Genomic DNA, 27,081 nt, shown 5'->3' with positions numbered 1-27,081 from the left:
TCGTGGGTTCGATTCTCACCTGGGGACGAGGTGAACGCTGAAGGAATGCGTGCCCGTCTGCATGTCCTCGAGTGCCCACCGCCCGGGTGGGGTCGGCAAAAGGGCCTTTCTGTGTGGAGTTTGCATGTTCTCCCCGTGCCTCCCGGGGGTTTCCTTCATATAGGAACCCCCTTCTCAAAAACATGCAATATCCTGGTTGCTAGTGTGGTTCCTCCTCTGGTCGTTAAGGGCGCCTGTTCAGAGGGAGGGGAACTGGTTGGAATAGCGTGAACCTCCCACGTGCTATGTCCTACCGGTGAAGCTTCCTCTGTCAGGTGAAAAGAAGCGGCTGACTGACTGCCCATGTCTCGGAGGAAGCATGGAGACAGTCTCGGCTCTCCCCAGATCGGCAGAGGATGGAGTAGCAACCAGGATTGAGAAATCAAATGAGCACTAATGGGGGATAAAACGGGATAAAAAATCGGGGAAAAAAGAAAGAAAAAAAAAGGAAAGAATTTAATACATAGAATTGGGAACGTTACATTTGGAGCGTCCACAGGAGGTGGGAGGAGGGAGGGTGTAGTGACGCACATACAGTAGTGGACTGTGAGCGTAGTGGCACAGTGACGGCGCGAGGCACATTTTTGGGCCAATCAGGGAGCATTCCCCGGCAATTCACATGGACGCGCATTGCTACGACCGGCGTAGTTAAGACCAGACGTAAGCCCTGTTGGTGCAACAGGCGTAAATCCACTCTAAAGACTGGTCTTAACTAAGACCGACGTAGGAGTTACGACCAGGCATAGTTAAGACCACTTGGTGCAACCGGCCCCAGGAGTATATCTTTTAGTTATGCTGACTATCCATCATCCTCAGGAGGAGATGGAGGATGCTGAGAGCCCTATGGAGGAGGATCCCTCCCTAAGCTCCTCCCCTGTGAGCGAGACAGAGCTTGATAGGCTGGCAGGGGTTCTAGAGGAATTACATCACCTGCTGGAGACTGCACCTCACACCATGGTGCAGCCGCCTGGGAAGGCCTTCCCCACAAATGCTAGAATCATAGGACCACAAGAGAGGGACGATCCATACCCAGCACTGTATAGGTATTACATGGACACACATATACACACACACACACACGCACGCACGCACACACACACAAATAAATACAGCACTGTACAGAATATCAAAGTAGAGAATACAGGCTCATGAGTACACAAACATCTGTCTAAAATGTCAATGCATGTTGTGGTTACTCATCGAGTGGATTTGAGACATCCCCTCCTTCCCTCTCAGGTACATGCATGCGCGTCACTTCCTGGAGAGTACGACGGTGGTGTTGTCGGCGGCAGCGGCGGCCGGGCACTTAGGTGTCACCCAAGCTGTCCGAGAGCTCCTGCGCTTCCTGTCTCTCACCCAGTCAGGTCTGCTCTTCCTGCTCGCCCAGCCCACCCCCACCAACCTGCTGCTGCGTCTCCTGGCCTCTGTGGCAGAGGCCGACGGCGAGGAGACCACGTGCACAGGGGGAGAGGGAGCTCTTACAGGGCCCGCACTGGGCGAAGAGGGTTTGGGGGTGTGGCTGATGCAAGCGCTGCACGCTCTCCAGAGTGTGTCGGAGCTGATGAGCCACGTGGCCGCTGGAGGAGAGGGGGGGGCGGGGCTAGAGGAAGGCGACAATGCAGACGTACTGGGCATGCTCCACGCCCTCTACCTGATCACCTTCACCCAGACGGGCCGCAGCGCTGTGGCCCATGTGTTCAGCCTGGACAACAACCTGTCCTGTCTCCTCACCTTGCTCCAGCACCACAGCAAGGACGGACAGGGGTGAGGCTCTGTGTGTCTGTCACCAACTTCACTGGCTTGTTATGGATGGGATGATATATCGAAATTGTATATATTGCAATAATTATTATTTGCACTTTGTAATGACATTTAAGTTAACATTATAGGAAGCCAATGCCATTGCTATAAATATGCTTGGCTCAGAAATTAACATAATTCTGCATAGTCATACTTTGTTGATTGCAACTTCTATTTAGTATCGGGGTTGTATTGAATCGTGAACGCCCCATATCACATATCAAATCCTATCGTGGTCGTCTCATCCATATTATCTGTGTGCCTGGCTCATACTGTCTCTTTCTGTATCCCTTGGTTTTTCTGTATGTTTTTATGCCTCCACCGGCGATAGCCAGGCCAGAGGCATTATGGATTCGGGTTGTCCATCCATCCGTCAGATGTTCGTTAACGTGATATCTGAGGAACGCCTTGACGCAATTTCTTCCAATTTGGCTCAAACGTCAACTTGGATGCAAGGATGAACTGATTAGATTTTGGTGATCAAAGGTCAAGGTCACTGTGACCTCTCAAATGCCATATCTCAGGAACGCCTTGATGGAATTTCTTCAAATTTGCCTCAAATGGACTCAAGAACGACCTGATTAGATTTTGTTTGGCAAAGGTCAAAGTTCAAGGTCACTGTGACCTCATGACTGCTCGTTTCATTCTTGTTAATGCAATATGTCAGGAACGCCTTCACAGGATTTCATCAAATTTGCCTCAAACGTCCACTTGGACTCAAGGATGAACTGATTAGATTTTGGTGGTTAAAGGTCAAAGTTCAAGGTCACTGTGACCTCACAAACCCCATTTCCAAGCTGTTTAACGCGATATCTCAGGAACGGCGTGACAGAACCCCTTCCAATTTGGCTCAAACGTCGACTTGGACTCAAGGATGGACTGATTCGATTTTGGTGGACAAAGGTCAAGGTCACTGTGACCTCACGAACGCCATTTTCAAGCTCTTTAACGTGACATCTCAGAAACGTCTTGACGGGATTTCTTCTAATTTGGCTCAAATGTCCACTTGGACTCAAGGATAAACTGATTACATTTTGGTGGTCAAAGGTCAAGGTCACTGACCTCACGAATGCCATTTTCAAGCTCGGTAAAGCCATATCTCAGTAACGCCTTCACGGAATTTCTTCACATTTGGCTCAAACGTCAAAGTCTGGCCAGACATGGATGTCAACTGCTTGTTGGCGGAGGCATATAGCCGCGGTGCAGTCGTTCGATTTATTATGTTTTTCACTTTTTCTTTGTCTCTTGCTCTTGCAGTGAGGCCAAGGCCCGCAAAGCGGTGACCTATAACTATGCCTGCATGCTGGTGTTACTTGTGGTGCAGAGCTCGAATGACATGCGGATGATGGAACAGTATGCTGCTCCGCTACTCACCTTAGCCAAGGCAGATGACACCAATGCCAAGTTACAGGGTAAGTACCGGTAGTATTATGGATGTAGCAATCAAATATCACCCCATAAAGTTTTTGTTATAAGTTTTGTGTTTGTGTGTATCGGTTTTTGATGATCAGTGTTGTGTGCTGCCTTTGTATTTCAGAGCTCAGTAAATGGCTGGAGCCTCTCGAGAAACTACGCTTTGAGATTGGCAGCATTCCCCCCTTCATAGACTACATCAAACAGGTAAACTCAATATACATACAGCTCAGTTTGTGACATTTCACTACATTTTCATGTTTCATTAACTGAGCTGCCATCCATCCTACTACATTACCTACTCTGTGGTGTGCCAATTTATTAAGTCATAAATCTCTTCAGCTGGTAGCGACAGGTTATTGATGCCTTGTTATTGACGTTACATTTAGTGAGCCCAGTAAGTCATTTCAGTCATTTTCTTTGTGAATGAACAAAGGTTTCTCGTGCTTCAGCTTAACCCACAGGGGACCAGTGCTCTTATTGAGTTTGAAAAGTACATCGTTGAGAACTGCCAGCTTCATGCATCATGGCACCTGAAATGAATCTAAAACAATGTACTTGGCAGACTGAAGAGTAACTATACCCAAACACAAATTTTTAGTGAAGCCTGACGCCTAATGAAATTAGGGTACTGCATTGGCCTTCTCCTATTGGCTGATCTTTGTGTCAAGTGATGTCACTATAAGACTCTATAGAGGGTGACATCACAGGGCACAGAGACCAGCCAATAGCAGATGACAAGTGCAGTACCCTACTTTTCACCATTAGGTGTCAGGCTTCACCACAGTGTAGTTACTCCTGGACAGGCATCCAGATGTATGGAAAATACTGCTCACTCATCACTTTTTACCAGGTGATAAATAGATTGCAGAATACTAACATACACTTTCAATCCAATACCCTCTTGGGACAGATTCCGTCAGAATGCTGATTTACCAATTTAAATGTGCTACAAGATTCTTCACATTATCAGAAGAAAACGATAGGATGTCGTTACCACTAGGGATGGGCATTTTAAGCAATTTTAATACTCGAGTACTCTCCTTATATTATGAACGAGTGCTCGAGCACTCGCGCAGGGGGGGGGGGGTCTGTGTGATTACTATGGTAATGACTGAGCAGGGGTAATTTGCTGTATATGGGGCTGTTCACACATAACGTTTGCATTTTTGCATGGAAAAAGCGCTACCTGGAGCATTTTTTGTCAATATCACAGTCAGTCCCTCTGACTGTGATATTAGCTAGGTGACGCGAACATCTAAAGCCTACCTCAGACAGTATCTCCGATGGTTGGATGGATGGCATTAGCGCTTTGGAGCAGACAAGTTGTGAAACAAGCGAATGCATTTCCAATAGCCTACATGTCCATTGTCCAGCAATGTCAGGTTATTGTCCAGTATCATCCATTTTACTTTATGATCACTGTTACACTAACGTAAATCCACGGATTACAAGGTCCGGTGTTCTGCCAAAAAGTGAAAACTGACCAGTGTGATTAACGTTACAGCTGCAGCTGAATAGTGATCACCATGAAGCGATTGTCTCTCAAAAAGTGACTCTTTCTCCACATTTCTTGTGACTACCGTTATGGGAAACGACAGTGTAGTCAGTAAACTAGCGTTACTGCAAAGTTTTGAATGAGTTTTATCGGGCGTGCGCTATGAAGAAGTGTGCGTCTCCTTCGGGAGCATACCTTCAGCCACCATTTTCGGGATGAGCTGGAAAACTTCCGGTTAAAACTTTCAAAATAATGTTACTTAAACAAAAGTAAATAGCTTATTGATGCACGTTGGAGGAGAAAAGGTATTTCAACGAATGAAGCAGCAAACCTTGTATCAAAATACTCATTGTGATGTTATATGGCGTGAAACTGTTGCTGTAACGCATTACTCAAAATAAATAAGGTTACGTTACAATAAGCGTTTTATTTTGAAAGCAACAAAGCGGACGATGTACTTGTACATTCTGGCTGACTTGACGCCCGTGCAGTTCATGCTGCCAGATCCACATGACGATGCGTGCATAGATTTTCTAGACCATTTTTAAAGGGTGCGGAGTGGGGCGAGTACCCGAACAGCAGAAACGTTACTCGACTACTGACGTTATGAACGAGTGCTCGAGTACCCGAGTACTCGCGCCCATCCCTAGTTACCACTTATTGCCAGGGCAGCCAATGTGATATAGCTATCTATCACACATTTATAGCTCCAAAACATGCACGAGGATGCAAGCTCCAGTGTTTCCCACAGGATTTTGAGTTGCCCGCTCTTATGTTGAGTGTTTGGTGAAAAAGGGAAAAATGACAGCAGACGCTCTTTAACTGTAACGCGCCATGCAAAAGCCGCACCTGCAGCATCCCGTGGCCAGTTCTTTTTATGTAACGATGGTCCAGAACAAGATCCAAACAGCCACGAGAAGCCGCCTCAGCGAGGAAAAGTTGGGGTGATGAGAATCGCAAGTTGCACATGCAGCGGAGCACTTATCAGTGAAGAAACTGCTGCGGACATATATTGTGAGAAAAGCAGCGACAGAGAGGTCCTCTGACAGGTTCTAAAGCTTATTATTATGTCCGTTAATTTAGCCTACTAATGTCAATGTCGTTTCAGCATAAATAGCCTACTTATATAACCTCAGTTGATTTGCCATTTAACGAGGGGTATTTAATGAGCAGCTTTCATTCATTTGTCTGAACGACTTTATGGAGCATCATCTCAAAGATCACAACAGGCAACATGGCAAGGGATTTCATTCTCAGATGTAGGCTACAGGTAACACAATGCTAGTATTTTTACCTTTTCCATGTTGTGAAGTAGGCTGTAAGTCCGTTCTGAAAGCGAGTTGGATGCCCGACTGCAGCTGGTTGACAGCTGCAGTCGGCTTTTAATAACCTATTGTCGCTGTTGTCAATAGACCTGCTTCAGAAAATATAGGCTACTTTTAAAGGTTTGACTAACTGCACGTCTCATCTCTGGCCTCTCGCAGGTAGGGAACTGGTTCTTAATTTAGATTATTTTTCAAGTTATTTCATTTCACATTCTTGGATGCAAAGAGACATTTATTGTAGGCTCGCCAGTGTTTTTCTTTAGGCTTAATTAAACAGGAATATGACAAACTTTTCACAAAAGTGTGTGAAGAGTTCATTCACTATAATAAAATACATTTGTTGGACGATTGGATAATAGCTTTGTTTTTTGTTTTTTTTGTGTTTTATTGTTTAATCAACGGGCCTGCAAACCCAAACCGAATTAATTAAATAAGGAGCGGTGCGCGGCTCGCTCCCTTTGCACTCGCAAGTGCAGACCGCAATGAATAGTTCGATAATTATTTTTGAAATAAATGCCAACAAAAATGATTGAAAATGAAGATTTTGTTTGCTAAAAATATACAATAATATGTTATGTATTTAAGAAATGATTACATCCATCTTTTTTCAATACATTTTGACTGGGCCGGTAAATATTCTATATGGCTGGAATTCTGCAATGTTGCCGGCTCCATTGGCAGTTTAGAAAAAAGCCTAACGGAATTCCTGCTTGCAGCCCAGCCTCCCAAGCTGTGGTGTCAGTCTGACAACCGCTGCCGATGCGGCGAGGTGTTTTTGAAGCAGATGCTTCTCGCTGTGATGTGTGATTTTCCTGGCTGAGGAAAGGCCGCCTCCCCCACAACGAATCATGATACATTTAACCTCTTCTAAAGCCACCTATTTCTGAAGAAAATGGTGAAAACGACATACCCAAACTAAAATGCTTACTGTGGCTGAACCGCTAGGGTTACAGACAACTGCCTGACCTTTTGTGAAAGGTAAGACTTTGAAGTTTCTGTTCCATGTGTCAGAATGACTACCGTATGTGTTACTGACCCTGAGTAACACCAGCTCAAACACAGTGGTTGATTCTCGCCTAGAATAAAAAACACTTTTAGAGTGTAAACAGTTACCTGGGGTTGTTGTATTTATGGCTAGAAACCCAATGGAGACATAGCCACAGGGCTTACCACATCCCAACTCAAAGAAGATGAAAAAATACCAAAACATGAGTATTTGGCAGTGGTTTTTAAGACGGCTATAACTTCCGCTGTGTTGATCTGATCGGAAAAAGGAAGACAGGGTTTGATGCGCAAGATTCAGACGATTAATTTGGTGTGTAGCATGAACAGCATTGTTCAGAATTAACCACCTAATTCATCACGTTAATGACAGATGAACAGCAAAAAATCAGAAACGTAACGCCCGTGTTACGGTGCACTGCAAGAGGTTAATCGATCACGTGTCTTGAAAACGAGATCTAACACGTTCTACTCTGCCACGGTTTGGTCCTGATATCGTCACTGCGCTGTCCTGTGTGTTTGAGAGAGAGAGAGAGAGACAGCGGGCCAATGTGGAGTTTTGTGAGGGGCGGGGAACTCCGTCAACATCTATTGTAGTGGTCAAAATCTCGTTGTGGCGGTGCGCCATAAATGTATCAATGAATGGGAAACACTGCAAGCTCTGTAAAGGAAAATTCTTATACCACAGTGAAATACTATCTCAAGTCACACAATGGACTAAATGTTTCATCAGAAACCTCAAAAGCCACCAAGATGCATTTTAGTGGAATGCAATGGTTCTCTAACATCTAACAAGCCTGAACAGCTAATAGACATATACCTGCTCTGTGACATATTTGAGTGATTGCTGCTATATGCAAATCTAGTGTGTTTCGTTGTTTTGAACTGTTTTTTTCCTTTGACTGTAGAATGTGGAAAATGTGTTAACCGCAGAGGGAACTGGACTGGTGACTGCTCTCCGGGTTCTCTGTCACATCGCATGCCCCCCACCTGCAATCGAGGGTAAAAACCTTAAATGTGTATTTTTTTGAATACTTGAGTTAAGATCCAAAATGATAATAATTAAACCATACATCGATAGCCACATTGGGTCATCCCTTGCAATTTTTTGAAGGTTACTTGCAATTATGGTTATTCATGTGATTCTACTGCTTGCCTTTAGGATTAAGAAATAAATATGATTAATTATTAAAAGGACAGCTCACCCTAAAATCCAAATACATATTTTCCCTCTCACCTGCAGTGCTATTTATCCATCTATATCGTTTTGTGTTAGTTGCCTGAGTTTTGGAGATATGGCTTCTCACCAATAGACAAGTTTCCTGGGCACTTCTGGTTTGCTTCCGGACTCGGCCGCCATCGTGTCTGTCGCTTCCGGTGTTTGTGAATACGGAGAAGCGTAACGTATACCGTAGTAGCCATAGCGACCGCCGAAAAAATGCAAACTTGGGATCATTCTGCGAGTCTCCTATCTAATGAAAGAGTGTCTATCCCACACCCATTGACAGTGGACACATGGGAAGATAATATGCGTAAATGGCCGAACGTAACTACAGGCAGGATTATAGCGTATTTTGAGGATCAATGGCGGTGGACGGCAACGCGATGAATTATCTCAAAAGCTCCGAAGCGTCAGCCAGACTAACGTTAGGTTACAGTCCTCTCCTCTGTCACAGTCAGTCAGATTAATGTTAGGTTACAGTGACAGTACTCTCCTCTCTCACAGTCAGACTAACGTTAGGTTACAGTCCTCTCCTCTCTCACAGTCAGTCAGACTAACGTTATGTTACTGTCCTCTGTCACAGTCAGTCAGACTAACGTTAGGTTACAGTGACATACTCTCCTCTCTCACAGTCAGACTAACGTTAGGTTACAGTCCTCTCCTCTCTCACAGTCAGTCAGACTAACGTTAGGTTACTGTCCTCTCCTCTGTCACAGTCAGCCAGACTAACGTTAGGTGTCTCTCCATTAAAAAACAACCCAGTTTGCCTTGATCACTGCAAAACATGACATGCCGTGTGTAGCCTCCACACAATAGGGCTACACACGGTAAATCATGGTAAATACGCAGCACAATACCCGCCGTGGTAAACAGAAGAAGACTGGGATATTAGCTTTAAGGCGACTCACTTCTAGACTTGAATGAAATTGTATTCACCTACTATCTGCTCCGTGGATTACCATTTTACAATTTCAGAGACGAAATTGTAACATAGCAACGTTGGTCCACAAACGTTGCTATTTAAAAAAAAAAATTGGGAGATCGGGTTGGGATTATAACGTTAGTTTGCCGAGTCGCACCTGGTAATCCAGAAATGGCGTTATGGTACCTTTGTCTACTTGTAGATCATCAAGAAACTTTAAATTAATAACGTTAGATGTGTTAGCCAGAGCTGTATATCGGGTCTAGCAGCTGATCAGCAGCTCAGACAGCCTCAAACACGAGGTGATTCTCAGCTCTATAATTCGCAAAATAGCAGTGGATGGAAACGCGCACTGTGTTTTGACAGCCACGCACTGCACAATGTGTTCCAGAATAACCCATTGTTAATAATGTCTGCTAACGTTAGTGTAGCTGATGTTATCGATCGTTGTAAAAAAGTTTGGATATTTCGGCTGCTGCCTTCTGATGTGCTCGCTGCAATGTGGACTTAAACGGAAGCCGGGGACACGAAAGGCTGCTATGGCGCCGCCCTAGGAACGGCCCAGGAAACTTGTCTATACAATGGAACTGTATGGCACTCGGCTTGTGGTGCTCAAAGTGCCAAAGAAATACATTTGATAAACTCAACAGCAATGTCTCTTTCCAGAAATCATGACCCGGTTACTCAAGATAATCCACAGACCTTGTTATGAGCGGTTTCATGTAGGAACTATTTTCTTTTGACCGAACTACAACCGCTAGCTGCTAGCTAGTTCCTACAAAAGAAAATAGTTCTGGAAAGAGACAATGCTGTTGAGTTTCTCTAATTTATTTTTTTGTTTGTTTGAGTACCACAAGAGAAGGCAGCCATTTCTACAGCCGATATCTCCAAAACACAAAACGATTAGATGGATAAATAGCACTACAGGTGATATGTATATGTATTTTGGATTTCAGGGTGAGCTGTCCCTTTAAGTTTATTAAGTTTAGCATCAGCTAAATGTCTAAAATAGAATTAGACCAGCTACAGACAACTGTCACACAATATTAAGACAGAGGATCTCTAAGTTTGTTTCCTTTTGTAAATGGAAAAAAAGAGGAGTACTGTAGTATCAAAAATGGCAAACTTAAAAAGACATCCCAGCCACACTGTTCAAGGTGACAAAGTTAAAAAGCCTTTATTTTAGTCCATGGCTATTCAAAAGTTAAAACCAGAGCAGCAGACCAACGCTTTTAAGCTCAAGGAGCCTTCGTCATCCTCTGACTTAATTGATCCAGCACACTTCCACGAGCAGCTGTTGGCTGTCAACACTGATTCACCTAAGGACCCACGCAGCACTCCTATCCACATGTTTCATTGTCACACAATATTGTACTAACTTTTCACTTTGCCTTCCTCCTGTCTGTAGGTCAGCAGAAGGATCTGAAGTGGAGTCTAGCTGGGGTCCAGCTGTTCTCAGGTGAGGGTCTGGACACGTGCGTGCGTGTCCTTCAGAAGCTCTGCAGCGTGCTGCTGCAGCCATGGCGTGTGCACGGACACATGGGCCCCACGCCACAGCGCTGTATGATCCTGAGCATATGCATCAACACACTGCGCCTGCTGCGCACCATGCTGACCGAGCTGCTCCGCGGGGGAGCCTTCCAGTTCAGGGACACCCGTGTGGCGAGCGTGTTGGTGACCCTCCACATGATAGTGTGTTCTGTGCCTGCGACTGGCCGTCTGGACGGGGAGGAGACCAGAGTGCAGGCACTTATCGTTGACGTGCTGCTCACCTTCACACAGGGTGTCAACGAACAGGTGTGTGTGTGTGTGTGTGTAGGTCAATGAGCGAGAATGCTTGCATGTTTACCAAAGCGATATGGTGCAGGAACTATCACTACTGGTCTTTATTCTGAGGCATTGTGTATGTTTGGTGCAGGTGACCCATACAGAGGAGACTCTGGCCAGTAACACGTGGTCTCTGATGCTAAAGGAGGTGTTGGGCTCACTGCTGAAAGCCCCTGAAGGTCTGTTCTCTGGCCTTACACTGCTGTCTGAGCTCCTGCCACTGCCGCTGCCCATGCAGAGCACACAGGTACCTGCTCGCTGTATCTCACACAAGTCTCCATCTGTCCTGTACTTCTGTCGCTCTCATCATGATGATTATTATTGTCTCAAAATACAGCAGGAATGTCAGTTAGTATGTTTTAAGCTGTTAAGTCAGGAGTTCCCAACCTTTTTTGGCTCGTGACCCGATTTTGACGGCACAAAAATCTAGGGACCCTAGACATTCAAATTCCGGTACACCGGCGATAATATCATCAGTGACATCGTCAGTGATGTCACATGTATGCTTCTTTTCCCCCTCAGAATTCTGACTTTAATCTGAGAATTCTGACTTTAATCTCAAAATTCTGACTTTATTTTCAGAATTCCGCCTTTATTCTCAGCATCCTGATTTAAAGTTATAATCTCAAACATTTTCATTTAAAAAAGTCACTATCTGATAGTGAGCCCATTGACACTGTTTGGATACAAACAAACAAAAACAAAACACAAGTGACGCTAATCATCTTCGCTAGTTTTAAATTGTGTGTGGTGTGTAAAAAAATATATTTTTTATTATTATTATTTATTTATTTTCAGGCGACCCTATTTGAATTTCCGGTGACCCCCCCTTAGGGTCGCGACCCTAAGGTTGGGAACCACTGTGTTAAGTCAACATTCTGAGTAGAGCCCGACCGATATATCGGTCCACCGATATTATCGGACGATATTGTATTTTTTAAGTCATAGACAACATGTTGTATATATTTGATCTTTTTTCTTAATTCAAGTTATATTTTATATTTGTTCTATTTGTGCTTTTGTATTTCTAGTTATTTATAATTATTCAATTCCTAGTTCAGTTTACCGTTTCATTGCATCGATGTCATTTTGGACAATAAAGTTTATTGATAAGCTGTAAAATATCCTGCCTACATTACATATCTCAAGTCATGTCAAGTCATATCTTTGTCAAGTGTTTGATATTTGAGGGATCATTGCAAAAACATTGTGTAATATAATGTGTATATTTAATATAAGAATATCGGCTGATATATCGATATCGCCATTTTTTTTTTACTCCCTAATATCGGTATCGGCCTCGGCCTCAAAAATCCAGTATCGGTCTGGCTCTAATTCTGAGTGATTGTAAAATGCTGTTTGTGCCATAGGTGATATCAGTCCAGGACGTGGCAGTGGCCTTAAACACTAGGAAACTGTGGAGCATGCACCTGCGGGCGCAGTGGAAAGTGTTTGCTGAGGCTCTGAGGTGTGTGTGTGCCACCAGCTGCCCTCCTCTCCTGGCCATGCTGAGGAGGGTGTGTGTTCAGCTGGCAGACCTGTCTTCACCCACTGCCATACTCATCATGAAGACCCTGCTGGAGCTGCTGCTGGAAGAGCTGCAGCCGTGAGTGGAAGACACACACACACATTCTCACACTAGGGCTGCACAATATTGGAAAAAAACTCACATTGCAATATAATTACTGACTTTACAATATATATTGCAATATGAAAAAACAGGAATTTTCACCAAGTGACTTGAATAGCTCTATCAAGCCGCCGTTCTTTAACACAAATTCACGAACATACAAAAACTCGTAGAGAATACAGAAAATATAATACAAAATAAACATTGTCAAGAGATAATTGAAGAAAAAAGAAAAAAATGGGGAGGATTTATATAAAAATATTAATCTGCCCATTGCAGAGCCGGTTGTGCTCAGGTGGCATCAGGGGGATGCGGAGCAAGATACGGAATGAGAACCGTACGAGTTTTTCTTTTGGACGGCACGGTGGCTCAGTGGTTAACACTGTTGCCTCACAGCAAGAAGGTCCCTGGTTCGAACCCCGGTCCGTCCCAGGTCCTTTCTGTGTGGAGTTTGCATGTTCTCCCCGTGTCCGTGTGGGTTTTCTCCGGGTGCTCCGGTTTCCTCCCACCATCAAGAAAGACATGTATGTTAGGGTTAATACTCCTGTCAGTGCCCCTGACCAAGGTACTGGCAAAAGAACTGGAGTTGGTCCCCGGGCGCTGCACAGTGGCTGCCCACTGATCCTAGTTCTAGGAAGGTTCCTAGTAGAGGATGGGTCAAATGCAGAGGTTGAATTTCCCCAAGGGGATAAATAAAGGATAACTTAACTTAACGTTTGTATCAAGCAGCACAAAAAGTTGTAGCATGACGTTATGACGTCTTACTTGACATCGCATGTCCTGCGGATGGTGATCATGGCTATGATGATGCTGAAATGATATATCATGCAGTCCTAACTCCCACAGTCATTTGTGATTGTGCCGTTAATTGTGTTGTAAATGTATGTAATGTATGCTGACTGCAGGGCGGAGGGAAAAGGTGTGTGCTGGGGACAGGTCTTGCGTCTGCTCTCCCTGACGGACGCCCTGGTGTCCCAGAGAGCGTGTAAGAGCGCAGCGTTACACCTGCTCTCCGGCTCTTCCTCCGGAGATGAGCAACTGGTCGATCTCTTCCCCTTGCTACTGCCCCTATTGGTTCCCCCTACCAACCACCCCTTACAACGGCAGCATTGCGCCGAACTAGTTGGGACGATACTGCAGTCACTGTGTGACCAGGTAAGTGATGCAATGCACCTAAATGCAAACAACACACATAAACATGTCCTAAAGAAGGAGAAAGACAGTCTGAATATATTCAACTGTGTATACATTAGGACATCTCTCTGGTGGTGTCCCCACCTGGTGACACCTGTGTGTCGGAGGCTGAACAGCTGGCCAATTCCCTTCCGGGACGAGAGATGATGTCATCAGTTTGCCACGCCCTGTTGGAGGTTTTGGGGAAACCAGACAGCAGTGGCACTCTCCTCCTCACCTGTATCCGAACCTTGATGTTCCTCACTGAGCACGACTATGGACTCTACCACCTCAAAGGGTAAATAGCAATATTGCCCCTCTTGTCTCTTTGTATTGCAACTCTCTCCCTCTTTATTAATCATCTCTCAAATTCTTATCCTGGTCTAACAAGACTTTCTTTACACTTCAAACGTTGTTTCAGTGCTCTAAAGAAGCATGGTGCAGGGCTCTGCTCGCTGTTGAAGAGGCAGGTGTTTTCCTTCAACAAGGACTGTGTGGAGCTCCTCTCCATCCTGCTCGACTTTCTCAGACAGATCCTCCACACAGAATCAATGGTAAGTGTAGGTCAGATGCAGTGGTCGTGTTGACTGAATATTCTCCGTCATTCACCGAATTCTTTTAACAATGACGGAAAGATCTGAACGCCATATGTCACTTTGACAGATTGGAGACTGGAATTAGCAGCGCAGCAGCACTGGTAATTTCATATTCATTTGAATATCCTACAATTAGTCATTAGTCACGCCATAACAGTCTACCGGTATACATACATTAACCAGAGTTTTGCAGCTCTCCCCGACTCAGTTCAAGTACCGTAAATTCCGGACTATAAGCCGCGGCTTTTTTCCCGTTTTTTGGCCCCTGCGGCTTATATAACGGTGCGTCTTATCTATGGATTTTTTCAGAAAAAAAAAAAAAAAAAAAACTCTCTTTTTTAGCACTCTTTCTAACTATAAATCCACTTCTGTTTTAATTTCCTCTCTTGCCCTCTTTTCACCACACCGCGGACACTGTGTGCACTGTAAAAATAAACAACGGTGGTGTTGTGTTATGTTGTTTTGTTGAAATGTTACGGTAATACGGTAAATGGGAGCTTCCTCAAACAGCCATCTCTTTCCCGACAATCCCCTCTGTGCGTGACCACTTACATATGGTAATTACGGTAAGCAAACGGCCACAAGCCCATCAACTCCCTCCCCCGACTACCAGGAGAAAATCACAAACTTCGGCGAATTCACACAAAGGAAGATCAAGGAATATTCCATCGAACCGGAGCAGATCATAAATATGGATGAAGTGCCTTTGACGTTCGACCTGCCACTCACTCGGACTGTTAACAAGAAGCGCCCTGGAGGATTCTTTCACCAAAAAAAAGCTTTGCTCGTTCTCGACAGCATGAGAACGAGCAGTAGATGATCATGAGGTGGTTTTTCAGACGTGTCGATATAGCAGTTTATCGCAAAAGTGTAATGGAAACACATTTTTCGCATTTGCACGTCATGTGACCCATATTATCCCTTGGAAAAGGAGCGGAAAATAAGTTTGGTAAGTAAGGTTCGATAGCCGTGTCAAAACCTCCGCAGCAAGTGGAAAACTTTGAAGCAACGCTACCTAGCAGAAAGACGAGTGTTGTGCAAAAGCGTAGCCGGGCAAATTAGATAATGTTTAATGGCAGAAATCGGTCCATGGTGACAGCAGGCTGCCTGTGTGCGCGCATTTGGCACAGCGGCGAGATGAGAGGATGAAAAGCACACACTGGTGCGGTGGTGCTGTCTGAAGTGAATACAGTGACTGTGAGTAGGCTAATACATTGCACACGTTTCAGGTGCAATTATAGAACCAAATCAGCCTTTTCCCCCCTCCATCTCTAAATCGGACCAGTTGTAGGCTATTAGGCTACCTTTTTTCCTCTGCCTGTCGCGCTGACTGCATTCACGCAGCCAGCAACATTTTGCGACTCATTTTCTTTTGAATTGATAATCAGGCTCGTTTATATGCATTGTAACTTCATGTTGGGATTTCCATTGACCATTGGTTGGATTTGAGCATGCAGGGGACGGGATATGGGGCAGATCCCCGTGCGTAATCACTGTGGCAGCTGCTGCAACGGGGAATCACTCAAACGCAACTTCAATGGAAACGCCTACAAGTCGCAATTGTACATTGTCGAAGTTGTAGAAATATCGCAATTCTTTTGCGAAAAACTGTAATGGAAACACAGCTATAGATGAAGAGGAGTTCGTTGGTTTTGAGTGACAATGAAGGAGAGAGGAGAGTGGTTGACGAAGCCACCCTGAACCTGTTCGTTTCCGACACTGAAGATGAGGACTTTGGTGGTTTCAGTACGCAGGAAGAAGAGGAAGACGAGCATTAGTGACTTGACTTCTCTGGTTACAGGTTTGCTGCACATATAGCCTATTGTTGTGTGATTTTGTCTGGGGATTAGTGACCTGACTTTTGTTTTGTTTTGTTGAAATGTTAATAAATGGGAGCTTCCCCAAACAGCCATCGCTTTCCCGACATTCCTCTCTGTGCACGAACCCTTTCATATGGTAATTAAACATCAAAACACCCGCGGCTTATAGACCGGTGCGGCTTATAGAAGAAAAAAATAGTCAATTTTGGTCCCGCGGCTTATACACCGGTGCGTCTTATAGTCCGGAATTTACGGTAGTTTAAGTACTTTTTGAGAGTCATTACTATAGGACGAATCAGCGTGACATCACTGCCACCCAAAAATGCGTAACCCCGTGGCAGTTAACTAGTATGAGTTGTGCCAAACAAACGTTAATATCTCAAGAAGAATACATCACATCGCTTATATTTTGGCATTCTGAGTGAGAGCAGAATTAGCTCAAGAGTTTGATGTATAATATATGCATGTCGTGTTCAAGTTGTGTGAACTATAGTAGAGAGAAGCATCTGCACATCCACTATGCAAACCAGGTGCTAGACTACTATAGTAGAGAGAAGCGTCTGCACATCCACTAGGGGTGTGCCACCTTAGGCACCTCACGATTCGATTAGATTACGATTAAGGGTGCTACGATTCGATTATTAAACGATTATTACGATTAATCACGATTTTCGATGCATCTTTTTCACCAAACAGGATTTTTTTTAAGCAAGGTATATTTGTCAGTATCCATTAATTAAAGTAAACAACAAATGTACCTCCATTATCTTCAGTTGCGACTGAAGTCCACGCATCACATGTTACAGCCACTCTGCATGCTTTCTTCAGTGATTCCAGTTTCCAGTACTTCGGTTTTGGTCTCGTTTTACAGTTAAGGAACTGCTTTCCGGGCGAAATACCGTATTTTTTGCAAATAAAGCAAAAAAAAAAATGCAATTTTTTGCAAATCGATAATCGAACATTGTGAATCGATTTTAATCGTCACGTGACTCATTGCGATGCATCTAAAAAATGATTAATCGGCACACCCCTAACATCCACCATGCAAACCAGGTGCTAGACTACTATAGTAGAGAGAAGCGTCTGCACATCCACTATGCAAACCAGGTGCTAGACTTGTGTTGCATTGGTTTTTTGTATTATGCATTTTGCAATATGTTATTTGTAATGTGTTTTATAATCAGTCGTGTGGAGTATGGTGACAGAGCAGGACCTATGGACACACCCTCTAAACAATTAGTGAACACACCTGTGAGCTACTAAGTGAAATGCTGTGATTGGCTGGGCTGTTCCATATATGTGAGTGTTTGTCCTGTTTGTCTCCATTCTGATGAAGGTTGTTGAACCGAAACGTTATCAATAAAACTCCTTTAAGTCTTAAGTATGCTCCAGAGTGCAGACTTTTTTCCTTTTCAAGTTGTGTGAACTGTCACAGTTTTTAAAATGTAAACACGGTCAGCCGGCTAGAGTCAGATGCTCAAACTCAGGCTCCATAGGGTTCCATTGCCACGCAGTGACGCGGTTTGTTTACCAAAATGCTGCTCGGCTGAATCCCTCGTATTAGCTGAGAATTGCATCTTACTCTTAAATGTCTCTTTTGCTCTGATCCAGTGTGGTGAGGAGGGCCAGGGGCCCGCAGAGGAACCAGCCTTTGCCCCTCCTCCACGGCTATTGACTCTGACGGGCTCTGAGATGAAAACTCTGCTGCAGTGGGGCCAGTCGGAGTCACATCCACTTCTTTCTCTGGAGAAACTGATTACGGTACAAATGACAAACGCACGTTAGTGTTTGCAAAGTAGGGTTTTATGCTCCTTGACATTGGCCTTACTCTGTGTGTGTGTGTGTGTGTGTGTGTGTGTGTGTGTGTGTGTGTGTGTGTGTGTGTGTGTGTGTGTGTGTGTGTGTGTACGTGTATGTGTGTGTGTGTGTGTGTGTGTGTACGTGTGTGTGTGTGTGTGTGTGTGTGTGTGTACGTGTGTGTGTGTGTGTGTGTGTACGCGCGCGTAGAAGCTATGTAAGGAGGATGAGTCATTGGAGACAATGTTGGAGAATGTGGTTGTCTTGAGGCAGACGCTGGAGGGTGCCACAGACACGCCTCCTGCAGTGGATACTGAGCCCACTCTGCCTGCACCCGAGATGCTTTTGGCCCAGTTCAATCACAGGTACAGCCACACACACACACACACACACACACACACTCACACAAACTCACACTCTCACACACACACACACCCACACACACTCACACAAACACGCAGGTACAGCCTCAGCCTCTGGATAATGATAAATGACCTGTGGATGAGGATTTTTATGTCCATATTTTTTCTTCGTGTTACTGCTCTCTCTGTATTCATTCAATAGTGGTGCTCCACCACAGCGAGACAATTACCACCATTGCCAAGGAAAATGTAAACTATATAATTTATGATTATATATTATTTTTATTATATTTATTATTATATATTATGAACTATATAAGTCATGATTTTCTTTTTACCCTGTAAGAAACCTTCACTGAAACTATAAGCAGGAGTCCAGGACTAAAAAGACACATGTGGAACTAAAACTAAAATTACCTCCATACATACTGCTATATACAATTATAGAGGAAACACTCGATGTAATAATTCAAGTGAATTCTGCCTAATTCTGTTTATAATTTAAACCCCCCCCCCAGGACGGTGTTCATTCTATCAGAGGCTTTGGATGAGCAGCTAAAGGCACTGTGGTTTTCTCCCTTCCATACAGATGACATGGAAACAGAGCTTGATATGGTAAGTCTGTGTGTGTGTGTGTGTGTGTGTGTGTGTGTTTTCAGTTATGTGCATGTGTACAGAGTATGTCAGTACGTCCAAGGACCACAGGAATTGGTCATATATTATGGCTGCACGATTGTCACAATTCGCAAAAGTGATAATCCAGATTATTTTGCTAAATGAGACCATTATTATTAATCATGATTATTTGTCTCAGATTCAGGCTTTTTTTGGTTAATTATTGCATTAACATACACTTTGTACCACTGAATTACACAATTATTAATTGTGGAAACATAAAACGTTTGTGTGTCTGTATGTGCATGTTTGCAACTCTCCTCTCTCTGTGTGGCAGGTGAAGGTGGACCTGGTTGGTCTGGCCCAGGAGTGTTGTCCAGAGCTGGACCTGAAGGCAGAGCTGGAGCGTGCTTGCCTGTCTGAGCCCTCCTCCCCCGGTCACACCAAGGCTCCCAAAGGCTTCCGACTGGGCAAACACAAGCACGAGACGTTCATCACATCAAGGTACAGTTCCATGTTTGGTTCTGTTTTAACTTTGCCTCTCTTTTTTTCATATCTTAACTGTACATTTCATAGAATTTTGTTCATGAATAAGCTTTATAAATGCAATCTTGTGTGTCTGTTTCCCTGCAGTGGTAAGGCGGACTATGTAGAGCCTGCCAAGAGAGCCCACATTATGGCTGCTCCGCGCGGCCGCGGAGGTCGAGGAGGCTTCGGACAAGGTCTGTGTCGACCCCACGACATCTTCCGCCAGCGCAAACAGAACACCTCCCGTCCTCCCAGTATGCACGTGGACGACTTTGTAGCAGCGGAGTTTAAAGACATTGTGACTCCTCTGGGACTCTTACCCCCTAAACGCCCCCCCAAGAGCTCCCCCAAACCCCCCACCAGAGGACTGTTCACTGGCAACAGAGGCAGAGCCACCTTCCACAGCCAGACTCGCTTTTTCACTCCACCACAACCTAAAGGCGTACTGCTGTCTGGTAGGTACACACATGCACACAGTCACAAACAGACACACACACTCAGGTTCCGTCGCTCCCTACACAGGCACAATGCGCTGAGCGTAGGGCACCAAGTGTCGCCTAGGGCATCATCCAGAGCAGGAATACCACGGTCAAACAGATGGCGGGGGATGCCCCGCAGTTTGGTAATGCCCTTTCCAAAATTAACTCTTTGAACTTCTGCATTTTCGAACTGGCCACGGTGCCCCCTTAAAAGAAAGTTGTGGGATCTCCTCGTTAATTACATGCGACGCAGTAAACAAACACGTTTCCCTCGGTCACCAGTCACTCATGCTGGACATCAGTACAAGTGCGAGATTCCTCCCATTCCATTTCTCAATACACACACACACACACACACACATACACACACACGCATATAAGACTGCATTTGTGAATTTCTCTTGGGAGGGGGTGGGGGCACAATGAAAAAATGTACGCTTAGGGCACCCAAATGGCCAGCAGCGGCGTTGCACACACTCCTTTCTCCTTGTCACTAGTATAATGTAAGAATTGTTCATGTGTTCATACGGTCTGTGTTTGCCAGTCTTGAAGTAAGTGTAGACCAGTTCTAGACTATGAATTGTCCAGTAGAGGGAGCTGAATCCTTTCCGTTTCTTTCTCTAGGTAACTATGCTCGTAGAGAAGGAGGTCGTGGCTCATCGTGGAGTGGCCAACTGCCAGGTGTCACTCACAGAGGAACGTACAGCGAACCACGTGGAGGACAGAGCAACTTCACACGTGGCCCTCTGCCCTCCCGACAACCCCCTGCAGGTATGCATGCGCGCGCACACTATTTGCCTGATTCTAATATAAAGAACATGAAATTTGAACTAACAAACACGGTGCTTTCTGCCTCCATCTCCATGGCCCAGGTGCATATCGGCTGGCTCCGCGGGACCGTGCTCCGCGGGGCAGAGGAGGCGCTGGCCTGTCTTGGCTTAGCGGGGGAGGAGGAGGCGGAGGAGGAGGAGGAGGAGGAGGAGGAGGAGGGGGAGGAGGTGGGAGAGGATCTCAGGGGAGCAAGTTCAGCGGCGGGGGAGGGAGTGGAGGTGGGAGGGGGAGGCATGTTCGCTCCTTCACCAGGTAAATTCACCTGGGCAATGACTGCAGCCTGTCATGGCAACAAACGGACCAATCAGGATATTATAAATATACTGTTTCCATGGAAACATCTCTGTGGTGGGATGATGTTGTGACGATGACATATGGACTTTGTGTTGATGTTTTATGTTTTGTTATCATCCATTGTATTCAGAGAATAAAGGTCAGTAATTGAGCTCACTCTTGTGTTTTGTAAGCAATCGTGAACACCGAACAGCTAACACCGCCAGAAACATTTTGTCAGAATAAGCTTAAAGGGATACTCCACTTTTTTGGAAGTTTAGCTCATTTGCCACATCCCCCCCACATAACCAAGATACACCATGCCTTACCGGCACTGTCCGCTCAGTTTACAGTGAGCTACAGTCGTGAAATTAATCATTAACGCCATAGAATGGAGGCTAATGGTACAGCTGTTAAAAATCTGCCAAAACACACATCTCATGGCGCCAAACTACATGTTGTGCTTCGGGTACTCGCCACACGATGAAATATTAATCTAAAATGCACATATAGCCGGCACTACTTTCCAAACATGGCCGCCAACCTCTTTTCCTTCTAAAAAGAGGATTATGTGCATTTTGGATTACCATTTCATCGTGTGGTGAGTACCCGAAGCACAACATGTATTTTGGTGCTGTGAGATGTGCATTTTGGCAGATTTTTAACAGCTGTACCATTAGCCTCCATTCTATGGCGATAATTACTAACTTCACGACTGTAGCTCACTGTAAACTGAACAGTGCCGGTAAGGCATGGTGTATCTTGGTTATGTGGGGGGGATGTGGCAAATGAGCTGAACTTCCAAAAAGGGGAGTATCCCTTTAAATAATAAAACTAAGTGTATTTCAGCTGCAATAGCCTTCATCGGGGATACAGGCTTGCATGCATACCGGTAGGCAGCAATAAATGCTTTAATATATGCTATAATGTACTTTTCATTACAATTGACTGTGCATCCAAACCTGTAACCCTGATGAGGTCTACTGTGGCTGAAATGCCTTGCTTTTTTTATTAAAGACGTTTCAATTCCCCAAGACTATCTGGATTCTGTCATTCCTTTGACACCTATATATGTCAATGATTTCACCGTGCATTTGCAAGTTTGACTTGGTTCTAGGGTCAAGAGAATGTTTTCTACATGTGGGGGTAGTTAAGCTTTTTCTACATGTGGGGGTAGCTAGCTTAAGTTTTTTCTACATGTGGGGGTAGCTAGCTTAAGGTTTTTGCAGGACATTCAATATAATTCACACTCAAACACTTTTTCAACCAAAACTACTTTCTAAATACACATCAGATGGGTCACTAACCAAGAAACCAGGGATAATCTGATTGTGAGATCAAGAGAACAGATGGAATACAGCAACTGTTTTTAATTAAAACATGGGTACAAAATCCAGAGGCATTAAATGACTTGATTGCAAAAATGAAACATGGTAAATATAGATGTGTTGAGCATGACTGACTGGAGTATACGAAGTTAAGGGTCCTTTTACTATCACACAGGCCTACCACTGATCTCAAGATGGCTCATTATTCTATTTGGCTGTTAAATTCCATTCTGCATCAATTACTTTCTCAGTACAGTAGGATTGGTATTAGGATTATTTAAAGAATTCCCTGCCTTTCAAACACAACTTTGTCTTTACTTCTAGTTCACTCCACTGCATAATGATTTTTCTTCCAGCTCATTTTGTTGATCAAACAATCAACATGTCTTCATACCAAAAGCTACACTACTTCTATTCACCCCATGTTTGAGCCCCTTATTGACAATTGTTTGTCAAATATCAGTGTGAAAAAATATGAAGCAACAAAGGCTTCCTTCTAATCCAGTTTGCCACCGGTCCAATCAACTCAGATGATGACGGTGACCTCCCGTCCAATCAACTCAGATGACGGTGACCTCCCGTCCAATCAACTCAGATGACGGTGACCTCCCGTCCAATCAACTCAGATGACGGTGACCTCCCGGCTCTTCCTCTTGATGCAGTCCAGAGTGAGGCTGCGGGTGCCGGCCTTGTGCGGTCTCTCTCCCAGCTGGGGGGACGGAGTTGGAGCCAACACCTTTAAAGACCGACCTGAATGTAGTGACTGACTGGACGGAGTTGGAGCCAACACGTTTACAGACTGAGATGAATGTAGTGACTGACTGGACGGAGTTGGAACCAACACATTTACAGACTGAGCTGAATGTAGTGACTGAGTGGAGGCTTGTAAGGACGCCTCCCTCTGCTGCTGTCTTGTCGGCTGGTCTCCCTGAACTTCCCATCCGCACAGCTGCTGGTTCCTGGTTGGCTGTTCGGCAGGTTGCTGGCTCCTGCTTGGCTGTAGGTCTCTTATCAGCTCCAATAGTTCTCTCTTCTCCAGCTCTGCTTCAGCCTGCTCCTGTCTCCTCAGACGCTCTGCCCCTAACAGGGCGCGCATGTCACACATCACCCGGGACAACTGACCCTGCATGGAAAAGGACACACAAGTTTATGTTGGATACAGCAACACTGCTCATGTACACTACGTATTGTTTGTTGTCATGGCCTTATGACAACTGGAGGTAAATGGGTGAGAAGGGCTGTGAGGTCACCTTGAGCTCCTCCATGTCATTCTTGAGCTGCGACTCTTTCTGGACCATGTGTCTCCTCTGGGAGTCCAGCCGTGACTCCATCTCTCGTCTCACCTCCTCCACCTTGCACAGCATCTCGACCCTACGGTAAAAAAAAACATTTCATTATCATCATTGTGATCTACAAAATCAATACAAGCTGTTCAGTGGCACATTATCAATTATATAGTCTGGAATTTGAGTTTTCACGACCACACAATGCATACCTGAGCACCTCTACCTCGGTGCGCAGCTCTGCCACACAGTTATGCTGCGATTGGTCAATGGAGAGAAGGGTGTGGCCACAGCCATTGGGACACACCCTGCTGCGGAAGTTACATTCTGACAGGTGAGCCTCCAAACCCCGCCTTTCTACCTGCACAGGGCAACCTGAGAGAGCATAGGCGCAGTGCTGCATGTACTGTATATTCACTAAATGCGTTCATTGAAGCAACCAGATACTCCATTGTTGTGTATATGAGTGAGACTTAGAAAAGGAGACTTTTCGAAAACATGTTACTAAAGGGACATCAGTTTTGCTGACAAGGATTGCAACAAAAATAAGACTTGTACATCCAAAAGATAGGTGCTAGATCAAAGAAAAATATTGAGATTGAAATAGAACATAAAATCCACACACAAAAATGCTCCCATATGAAGTGTTTGTAGAAACTCTGAGGAAGAACTCTGCTCAAAACGTCACTTATTTATTCAATTCTTCATCTGGGTGTGTGCGGATCTCATCTTGTATTTCACAGGGTTTGCAATAAAAATGCAAAACAAATCACAACATATACCAAACGGATGAATAGCCCTCTCTAATGTTCATTTTTTTTAACTCATTTCTTATATACACTCCACAGCAATCAAAGACAGTAAGAACTAGAGTCCATTTTGCGATCAGATCACACCAGCCGTGATGCCCGTGATTTAAAATGTATGTGTGCCAGGGGCTTTAGCAAAATCTGTCCACAGACAGACATGTAAACACCTGGTAAAGTACTCAAAACCACTTATGTGGTAATTCCCTGTACTATAGGTATCTATCTCCAGACCAGGACCTCATTTTGCCATGATGACATCATGGATGACACACGCAAACAGTTCATGCACTCTGGTTTTGCACCAGAGTCAACTGTTGTCGCTAGTAGTATTAAAAACTGCAAAAATCCACACCACATGCACTTATACTCACACTATACCTACCACAATGGTAACATATGTACTCTCCACCTGCCAATAACAGGTCACATTGTGAGCACAATGGGCACGCGCGCACGCACACACGCACACACACACACGTACACACACACACACACACACACACACACACACCACACACTTTTAAAGGCGTTAAATGCTCATTAAAGAATGATGGAAAGTCGACCCTGTAAGCATTCTGGATGAGGTCAGTGTGTCATGCTCAGTGGGAGGAGCTTTCAGTCCTGTTAACCCTTTCTGAGCAAGGCCTGGGTGCAGTAGTCTGTGTGAAGTCGCCATGGCAACAAAGGAGCCACCTGTTCCTCCCACGCACAGGTGTTGTATTACCTTCCTATCCGACACATCAGCACAGAAAACCATTTACCATCACAATAAATACGGGGAGGGGGGGGGGGGGGATGCTATCATATGCTAAGTGATGCAGACGGAATATCATTCATTCCATGGAGGCTGTCATACCCGTGTTGGAGCAGGTGATGAAGGCAAACTCGCACTCATCCTCATGTGTGTGCAGGCTCTCCAGGGAGCAGACCGCCTCACAGCCCTGCTCTGCATTCACACAGCGGATCTGCAGACGGTTCAGGTCGTTACGCATGTACCTATCATCAAACACAGGAACAGAGAGAAATGCGATCAGAGATAGTTTAGATAAGGGTGTACATGGAGGTCCTATGTCTGTGATCCTTATGTATAGCAGAAATAGTCAAGAGATTTAAGACAGAGAGAGGGAATGAGAGACTACAATGATGCTTTTATTCTTAATTGATCTATTGTGTTGTTTTATTAGTTTCATACTGTGTCGCAGTCTACTTACCACCCTGTGCAGGGTTCCCACACCTTCTTCAACATCAAATTAAAGGACTTTTCAAGGACTTTCAAGGCCCAATTCCCCAAATTCAAGAACCAAACATGGCATAGTTTGAGACATGGGCCCAGGTTATGCCATTACAACACAGAATTGTTATAATGAATACTAGCAGAAGCTGAGAGAGAGGCTTGAATGTGTGAACACTTCTCAACTGTGCTGTTAGTTCCAATTGCAAATGACAGAAATCCACCGACTGCAACATTTGTTAGAAAAACATTTTGTTTTCACTTGCCAAAAGCTGAAGGCGGAGCGACATTTAACGGCGGTGGCCCCCTCGTAATTCTCTATGCAGGAAAAACGCTAAATTCAAGCACTTTCATGACACATGTCTATTTTCAAAAACTTTTAATGCCTTGATTTTTATTTTTGAAATTCATAAACTTTCAAGGATTTCAAAGACCCATGGGAACCCTGTGTCTGACCCCACCCATCTCCTGTCTCCTTAAGTGACCTGCCTGGTAAAACATGCACGCACGCACGCATGCACACACACACACACACACACACACACACACACACACACACACACACACGTCACGCACACGGTAGAGATGGAGACAGAGAGGGAGCACCTGTACAGTGGTTTGAGACTGCCAACATCCAGTGGCAGTCTGTCCTCAGGACAGGAGTGGTGGTGGACCAGCCAGCTGCTGATGCAGGAGCTGCAGTAGGCGTGCTCACAGGGCGCCTGGAGGGGGCGCTCCAGCACATCCCGACACACACAGCACAGCAGGCCCTCATTCACATAGCCCACAAACCTCTCCAGATCATAGCCCATCCTAGAAGAACACAGACAGACATGAGATATTGGAAAACATTAAACAACAACACTGATTATCAACCCTTTCTTACCTGACAACGTATCTATCACTTCATCCAACTCTCCACTTCTCCCTCTTCTCTGTCTCTCTGCTATGCCCCGTGCTGCTTCATTCTTCTCTCTGTCTCCCTGCTGTCCCATCAAGGTGAGGGTCTCTCCTCCTCCGACGCCCCTCCCCTGTCCCTGGGGCTGCATGCGTCTCCATGGAGGTATCCGTGTCAACAAGGATAGGGAGAAGACATGGGAGGATAGGGTTCAGGATATGCGCAGGCAGCTGTCGGCTGAGATCAGAGAGGAGACTGAATTACAAACACACGCACACGCACGAGCACGCGCACACGCACGAGCGCGCGCGCACACACACACACAAAGTCTACAATATTGTCTCTTACTCACTGTCATACCAATAAAACTGGGTGCTATA

At 45.0% G+C, this 27,081-nt stretch overlaps 2 protein-coding genes across 5 annotated transcripts in view; one reads left to right on the top strand and one right to left on the bottom strand.

The window, feature by feature from the left end:
• virma (vir like m6A methyltransferase associated) overlaps positions 1-22,178 on the top strand; it is a 33,201-nt gene extending 11,023 nt beyond the window's left edge. For 3 of the 4 annotated variants that reach the window (XM_083635257.1, XM_083635258.1, XM_083635255.1), the window contains exons 10-27: positions 856-1,082; positions 1,276-1,803; positions 3,097-3,251; positions 3,377-3,459; positions 7,986-8,079; positions 10,630-11,018; positions 11,140-11,295; positions 12,419-12,654; positions 13,584-13,833; positions 13,932-14,149; positions 14,273-14,405; positions 17,879-18,028; positions 18,275-18,429; positions 18,945-19,041; positions 19,379-19,545; positions 19,675-20,024; positions 20,673-20,819; positions 20,921-22,178. In XM_083635257.1, the coding sequence (XP_083491383.1) occupies positions 856-1,082; positions 1,276-1,803; positions 3,097-3,251; positions 3,377-3,459; positions 7,986-8,079; positions 10,630-11,018; positions 11,140-11,295; positions 12,419-12,654; positions 13,584-13,833; positions 13,932-14,149; positions 14,273-14,405; positions 17,879-18,028; positions 18,275-18,429; positions 18,945-19,041; positions 19,379-19,545; positions 19,675-20,024; positions 20,673-20,819; positions 20,921-21,135 (3,750 nt within the window). In that variant the 3' untranslated portion in view covers positions 21,136-22,178. The remainder of the gene's footprint in view (positions 1-855; positions 1,083-1,275; positions 1,804-3,096; positions 3,252-3,376; positions 3,460-7,985; positions 8,080-10,629; positions 11,019-11,139; positions 11,296-12,418; positions 12,655-13,583; positions 13,834-13,931; positions 14,150-14,272; positions 14,406-17,878; positions 18,029-18,274; positions 18,430-18,944; positions 19,042-19,378; positions 19,546-19,674; positions 20,025-20,672; positions 20,820-20,920) is intronic. The other variant, XM_083635256.1, reaches the window with a different exon arrangement.
• A 924-nt stretch (positions 22,179-23,102) lies between these two features.
• rnf41l (ring finger protein 41, like) lies at positions 23,103-26,615 on the bottom strand (the record flags this gene model as incomplete). Its single annotated transcript, XM_083647385.1, has 6 exons — positions 23,103-23,216; positions 23,325-23,603; positions 23,731-23,851; positions 23,976-24,138; positions 25,429-25,568; positions 26,410-26,615. 6 exons carry the CDS (start codon positions 26,613-26,615, stop codon positions 23,103-23,105), a joined length of 1,023 nt encoding a protein of 340 aa, XP_083503511.1.
• Between the last annotated feature and the right edge of the window lie 466 nt (positions 26,616-27,081).

The sequence above is a fragment of the Poromitra crassiceps genome, assembly GCF_964638095.1.
Source record: "Poromitra crassiceps genome assembly, chromosome: 1".
Classification (NCBI taxonomy): Eukaryota; Metazoa; Chordata; class Actinopteri; order Beryciformes; family Melamphaidae; genus Poromitra; species Poromitra crassiceps.
This window is presented reverse-complemented; position numbering and strand designations above follow the sequence as displayed.